The sequence below is a fragment of the Myotis davidii genome, unplaced genomic scaffold (assembly GCF_000327345.1).
Source record: "Myotis davidii unplaced genomic scaffold, ASM32734v1 scaffold345, whole genome shotgun sequence".
NCBI classification, from domain to species: Eukaryota; Metazoa; Chordata; class Mammalia; order Chiroptera; family Vespertilionidae; genus Myotis; species Myotis davidii.
The window spans coordinates 97770-105030 of NW_006296540.1; the positions used below are offsets into that span (position 1 = coordinate 97770).

The 7261-nt window shown below is 42.0% G+C and overlaps 2 protein-coding genes across 14 annotated transcripts in view; one reads left to right on the top strand and one right to left on the bottom strand.

Moving 5' to 3' along the window:
* LOC102771859 (chromosome unknown open reading frame, human C11orf54) overlaps positions 1 to 3471 on the bottom strand; it is a 16845-nt gene extending 13374 nt beyond the window's left edge. For 2 of the 5 annotated variants that reach the window (XM_006771937.2, XM_006771935.2), the window contains exon 1: positions 3291 to 3426. The gene's annotated coding sequence lies outside the window, so the exon portion shown is untranslated. The other 3 variants (XM_006771936.2, XM_015569259.1, XM_015569258.1) reach the window with 3 other exon arrangements.
* Positions 3472 to 3616: 145 nt separating this feature from the next.
* TAF1D (TATA-box binding protein associated factor, RNA polymerase I, D) overlaps positions 3617 to 7261 on the top strand; it is a 7517-nt gene continuing 3872 nt past the window's right edge. For 5 of the 9 annotated variants that reach the window (XR_001515228.1, XR_001515227.1, XR_001515226.1 and 2 more), the window contains exons 1-3: positions 3621 to 3799; positions 5431 to 5557; positions 5838 to 6222. Coding sequence is in view for 4 of the 9 variants with exons in the window: in XM_015569263.1 (XP_015424749.1) it covers positions 5499 to 5557; positions 5838 to 6222 (444 nt within the window). In the remaining 5 variants the exon portion in view is untranslated. Of the gene's footprint in view, positions 3800 to 5412; positions 5558 to 5837; positions 6223 to 7261 lie in introns of all 9 variants that reach the window. The other 4 variants (XM_015569265.1, XM_015569266.1, XM_015569264.1 and 1 more) reach the window with 3 other exon arrangements.

The following is a 7261-nucleotide window of genomic DNA, read 5'->3' on the forward strand; positions in this document are numbered from 1 at the left end:
TGAAGGGTCCCAGGTTCGATTCCGGCCAAGGGCACATGCCTGGGTTGTGGGCTCGATCCCCAGTAGGGGGTGTGCAAGAAACAGCCGATCAATGATTCTCTCTCATCATTGATGTTTCTATCTCTCTCTCCTTCTTCCTTCCTATCTGAAATCAATAAAGAAATATATTTAAAAAATATGTGCTAGGTATATTTTATAATAAGTAGCCATAGATACACAGAAATTAGTATCTTACCTCCAATGTTCAGGTGATAAAGTGTGCAAGCAGAGGGAGATAAATAAAATAAAGGCAAAAGAAACAAACAGTAATAAGGTGGGCAGGAAATCCCACTCTAGGCCAGCTGCAACAAGGAACGAAGGCAAAAGTTGAGAGTGTCTCTAAGAGCACTGTTGGAACTCTCATTAAAACTGTTAATGGAAAACCTCATTAATCTGAATAGTCTCTGCTAGCTACATGGTTACTCAGTAAAGGAAAGGTGGTCCTTCTACAGCACTGGAAAAATTCTTTCAAAAAAAAGTTTCTTTTTAACTTTTCCAGAGTCCCAGGTTTCTTATAAACTCAATTGTTAGTTTTGATGATAATTCCAAACTACACATCTCCCACAAATATGCTATTGCATACACTTAGAACTTGACATTTATTTCAGTACTTTATCAAATACCAACTTTTATTATACGTTAATTAATATGCATATTCTTGTCTCCCAAATAAAAGATAAACTGTTGATAATGGGCCCCAAGTTCTATATAATTTTAATTCAATGATCTCAAACATATTTTTAAAATATTTTTATTGACTTCATAGAGGAAGGAAGAGGGAGAGAGAGATAGAAATATCAATGATGAGAGAGAATCACTGATTGGCTGCCTCCTGCACTGCCCACACTGGGGATCAAGCCTGCAACCCGGGCACGTGCCCTTGCCCGGAATCGAACCCGGGACCCTTCAGTCCACAGGCCAACACTCTATCCAGTGAGCCAAACCAGCTAGGGCCTCAAACATATTTTTAATTGAATAATCTATAATTGTTCAGGAATTAGACATTTTCATTTTTCCTTTAGAAATAATTTCAGATGGACAGAAATACATATAAATAATTCCTGTATACTCTTCACCTAGATTTTCCAAGTGTTAACATCATACTTTCTTTACCATACACCCAGCAAGTACTAATTAAGAACATGTCAAAATCTGCTCAATTAATATAATTTATTTATAATGGGGATAATAAAAGCATCCTAGATATTTCTACTTCTAGTACAAATAATAATGACTCAAGTTTAAATTCAAACATATCCTAATTTTACACCCTTTACTAGCTTTAAAAAGGTCAGTTTTTTTGGTTTACTTTTTCACCAAAATAGAAAGTCCAAGCCTGGGGGCTGTAGCCTGAATAACTGGTTTAGAAATGTAGAACTTCAGTCAAGCCAACATCCCAGAAGGCAGCGTGGGAGTGTGTTGAAGTGGGAGTTGGAGGGGTGATGAGAGAAAGGGATAGAAAGGTTCTGATATAAACTCAGAGTGGCTCCAGGACAGCTGTGGGCCATATGGAGGCACACAGCTCTTACCTCTCATACTCCATTGCTGAGAGGCAGTGGCCCAGAAGTAGGGGCTAGAGATGGGAACAGAAATAGGAACCAGCTGGATAAATGGAACTGCAGAAACAATACCCAAATGGGTGAATGAGCTATGGTAACCAAGCTGATAACTATTTATTAACTGCGTTTTATGTACCAGACACTATGTTAGGCACTTGACAGACATTCTCTCAAAACCCCTTACAACCATGTTGATGTCCTCATTTCATCAGAGGGAACTGGCTAGAGAATACAGTATTTACCCAACACCACAGCTATTATAAGTGGCAGAAACAGAATTCAAGCCAAATCTAACACACTGCAAAGCCAGAACTCATCACATATGCCAGTTAACCAGTGAAGGAATGACACATTTCAGCTCACAATAAGGAAGAATTTGTATTGAGTGATCTTACAGCATTGAGGATACCTGTGATGATCTGTTTGTTTTGTTTATTCCCCCTAGACCGGCATCTCTTTGAAGATAGGGCTGTTTCTCACATCTGACTTCTATTACAGAACAAATTCAAATGAGTAAATTTGAGGATCTAATTGGCTTTATTAAGAGATCCGTGAACCAGGCAGCATCCCATCCAGTAAGTAGAAGGGCACTCCCAGAGATGGGCCATAAATGGAAGGTTTTTCTAGTCTGAAGGGTGTGGCAGACAAGTTATTAGCAAAAGAAAAGAAAGGATTATTTTTAGGCCAACACCTTTGGGGGGTGGGGCCGGAGGGCTGGCGGCAGGGGTCTTATCAGGCCTATTACCTCACCAGTGTCGATCAGGAAATTCCTGGCTGGTTTGAGGTCACATTCCTGGTATTGGCTGAAACTGCCCTCAGGTCTTGGTGTGTTGTCCGCCAAGTTCTATTCTTTTGGGGTGAAAGGGCCGGAGGGTTGTTTAACAAGCAGATTACTGCATGAGTTTTGATCTGGATATTCTAACCTATGGATTGGTTTCCAGTCAGTACAAAGGTTCCATATTTTGAGTGGCATTCAAAGCATGATCCTTTCACTGCTTACATTTTAGGACCTTTAATGATACTTTCCCCTATTTTTCAACAAGTGACACTGCATTTTCATTTTGTAATGAGCCTCACAAATTACACGCCGAGTGCTCCCAGGCAGTGGACAGGACATCCATACCTGTCCTGGAGCTCACAGTATTTCACAGACTGGACATGCCCACAGGATCAGACTTTTTATGCCTGGAATTGTTCATTATTTGGAACAAAACTGAGTGAAGAGACCGGATTACCTTCTAGGTCTGCCCTAACCTGAGATGACACTAAATATAAGACTAGACAGGTTCACTTCTTATATGACACAAGAGGTCTGAACATGCACAAATCAGACCAGCTTATTCCGTTTTGTGACCGCTTTGGGGAAGAAGCCCCATCAAAACTTAGCTAGTTTTTAAACTGGTTTATGTTAATACTCGGGAACTAAGGGGGCGGGGAGGCTGAGGAAAGGAATTTATCTCCAGTGATATGTTAACCGACTCCTGGGAGGCTGACCCTACTTTAAAGTTAAACAGGTAACAAAAGTCCAAAGGTGGAGAGAACTGGGTGCCCTACGCAGTAACACGGGTGCCAGCACAAAGGTCCCATATTTTGAGTGACAGTCAAGGCAAAATCCACAGAAGAGATTTTTGAAGGCAAAAGGAGACCTAATCCGACAACAAAGCACACTAGGCACCACGCACACCCACTCACCCACACCCGGGACGCCAGATGTGCAAACGCGAGACCACCGGAAACAAAGCCGGCTGTTTCCTCGCAGTTCACACCCGTTCTGCCCACATGTCCGCACAATTTCTTCCCGTCGTTTGCCTATGCTTTTGGCTATGGCACTTACCTAACGGGTTAGTTACGGAAGCCAACCCGCCTCCTCTGGGTTGGAGTTCAGGCCCCGCCCACTTGTCATCGCTCCTCCCCCCCCGTGGCCACCTGAGCGGCGCTCCCCGTACTCCGGCCTCTCGCGTTCTTTCCGGAGCCAGACTGTTATCGCGAGAGTTTGCCCCCACTCTTAACGAGGTCTCGCGGTTGGTTCAGTCTTTTCCTCCGCGCGCTTGCGGAGGTCGGCCGTTGTTTCGCCTGTGCCGCTGAGCCTGGCGGTTCCTGTAGGCGGGCTTCCCAGGCCTGGGCTGCGGGTGGCGCGTACGCAGCTGAGTCCCTGACGGAGCCGGCGCTTGGTGGTGCCCGCCGTCTGCCGGCCTACACGGGTAAGAAGAGGACAGTGGCATCCGGGCCTGCTGGGCAGGGGAAGGGGTGCACCTCTCGCTTTCCCCGCCCCCCCCACCCCTGCGACGCTCACGAGGTTCGAGCCGAAGAAGTCGGGCCTGAGGGCGGAGGCACACACACCACGATTACAGCGGGTGTGATCCAGGTGTAGGAGTTGTAGGCGACATAGACATGTGCAGGTGCTCTGGGCTAATAGCACCAGGTAACGCGTAGGCCGCCGTCTTCTGTGCCGGAGGGTAGGCGGCTCCTGAGAGGCACCAAGGTCTGGTAGTGGCTGGAGAGGCTGTGATGGGCGCCGGCCGGGTGCATGGCAGGCCACGTGGCCTCGCTCAATTTGGAATAAGGGACACTCAGAAATGCTGTCTAGATAAGTTTCAGAAACAGTGATTTGTTTTTTAAAGATGTATTTTTTAAAATATGTTTTATTGATTTTTTACAGAGAGGAAAGGGGAGAGAGAGAGTTAGAAACATCGATGAGAGAGAAACATCGATCAGCTGCCTCCTGCACACTCCCCACTGGGGATGTGCCCGCAACCCAGGCCATTATTTGAAATGTTTTTCTGTTAATTCTAAGAAATCTTTCATCTATACTCATTGGTCATTGTCAAGTATGTTAAACACTGAAAAATGCAAACGTGGAATGATGATGACATCCTCTGTAAGGGCGAACCAGTATTAATTTCTCATCTTTATTTTTTTTTAAATTGTATTTTGATTTCAGAGGGAGAGGGAGAGAGGGATGGAAACAACAATGATGAGAATCATTGGTGAGCTGCCTCCTGCACTCCGCCTACTGGGGAACGAGCCCACAACCCAGGGGATGTGCCTTGACTGGGAATGGAACCGGTACCTCCAGGTTCATAGGTCAATGCTCAACCACTGAGTCATCCTGGCTGGGCTTTATTTTTAATTTTAAATTATTTTCCCAAACTATTGTAAAATCTTCCAGGAATTTTTTTGAAAAGAAAGATAAAGGACATCAATATTAATAGTCCAATACCCTCATTGAAGTTTGAGAGAGAATTCAGAACTTTTAAATTAATAACCATAGTAACAAAAAGGTATGCCAAGAAAGAGGATTCATAGGGATTTTGTTGAATCTGTATGAATGGGCAAAAGCCACAAATGAAAATCCCAGGCCAGGAGTTTAAAAATGGTGTGATGGACTGAGATAGTAAGTTACTTTTCCTGGTATACTGAGGCTTGCTCTGTGAAACTTTTCTAGGAGTTCCCATCTGCTTTTGGAAAATGGCTTTTGGGCCATTAATTGCACATTACTAAATGACTAATGATAAAATTGCATTTTTTCCTGTTATTGGAAAGATGTTTGAAATATTTTGGGGGGAATGACATTTTCTAGAATCTGGTTCCACTGGATAGCTTTAGAGGCACAACTAAAAGATACAACACATTAATAAAATTTCTAGATTTTAGAATTTTTGATTTGAAATGGTTTCTACATGAAAATGAATGGCCTTGTAAATGCTTGTGCCTTAGTTTACATATAATGGCTTGATCTGCATCAAATTTGCATTGTTTGAATACTAGCTGTTTGTGCTGGCACTTGTTCGGGGAAACTAGACATCATATGTAGTGTATTTTATGTTGTCAGAAATTTGGTGAAAGCAAAGAACAAGTGAGAATAACAATTTTGAGACAGACTGGAAGAAGATACCAGGAATGGATTCTCCAGACTACATAACAGTATCTGATTCAGCTATGGAAACTGAAAATCAAAAGTAAGTGCATTTTTTTATATCAGCGGCAACTGCCAGATTTTCACTAGAAAACACTAGATTTGATAATGTTTATTTGAATTACCGGGAAAGCAGAAATCCTTGTAGATAAGGAGTGGTGGTAAAGGTAATTTTCAAGGTTTAGCAAAGAAGAGAAAAACCTGGTTTACACAAATCTGAGCAGGTTTTCCTGCTTCTGTCCTTGAAGAAATGTACATTACTGGTAATAAGCATTCAATCATATAAAGAGGATACATTAATTTTCCCCCTTTTTTTTCCCTAGTGATAGCTCTTCCTCTGATAGCAGCTTATTTAAAACTCAATGTGTTCCTTCCTCACCTAAACGGAGGCAAAGAAATCCCATTAGGAAATGTGTTCATTCACTTGAAAGTGTTCAAGCAAGAGATTCATCCAGTGACTCATCTATAGAACCAAGACCATTGACTTTAAAAGCCATTTTTGAAAGATTCAAGAAAAAGAAACCAAAGAAACGTAAAAAGAGGAAATATAAGCCAACAGGAAGACCAAAGGGAAGACCAAAAGGAAGGAAAAACAGTAGGTCACAAATAAGTAAGAAACAACTTAAAGTTAAAAGACCTCAGTTCCCATTTATAGAGTCAGAGAATGGAAGAAAACCAATACCTTGGAGAAAAATTTTAACCTTTGAGGTGAGTTAGTGTATGTGAGTACCCATAGCTAAAGTGCCTGAATGGTGTGTTGGTCACTTAGAATTTAGATGGCTTCACTTGGCTACTAGGTGAAATTTTTACAGGTGTATTTAGTGAATATACCTGTATATAAAGTGCTCCAAGGCTGTTCATTTTCTTATTGATACTGAGCAGTTAATTTCTGATAGAATTGCCTGATAAATGCCCTGTAATTAGCAGTATACGCTCCTGTATTTGATTTAATGTTTGTATAGTTAATTTTTAATTGCTTGATTTAAATTCTGATTTGAGGGAATTAATACTGAACTTTTTAAAAAAAAATTATTTCAGAGAGGAAAGGAGGAAAGAGAAACCTCAGTGAGGTAAGAAACTCATTGATTGGCTACCTACCTCCTGCACACCTCCCACTGGAGCATGCAACCCAGGCATGTGCCCTGACCAGGAATTGAAACGGACCTCCTGGTTCATAGGTCGAGGTCCATAGGTCGACGCTTAACCACTGAGCCATGCCAGCCTGGCAGTTAACCTATGTTTTAAGGTGATTATAATAAAGCCTCAAAAATTTGCTTATGTGCGCCCTGGACGGCTTAACTTAAGTGGTTAGAGCAGCGGTTCTCAACCAGTGGGTTGCGACCCCTTTGGGGGTCGAACGACCCTTTCACAGGTCGCCTAAGACCATCTGAAAACATACATAATTACATATTGTTTTGTAATTAATCACTATGCTTTAATTATGTTCAATTTGTAACAATGAAAATTTACACGGCGTATGAGATATTTACATTACAATTCATAACTAGCAAAATTACAGTTAAGTAACAACGAAAATAATTTTATGGTTGGGGGTCACCACAACATGAACTGAATTAAAGGGTTGCGGTGTTAGGAAGGTTGAGAACCACTTGATTTAAATTGTGATTTATTTGAGGGAATTAATACTAAACTTTTTTAGTTGTTAGAGCATTGGCTGGCTGGTAAACTGAAGGTTGCAGGTTTGATTCCTGGGCAAGGTCATGTACCTCAGTTGCAGGCTCGATCC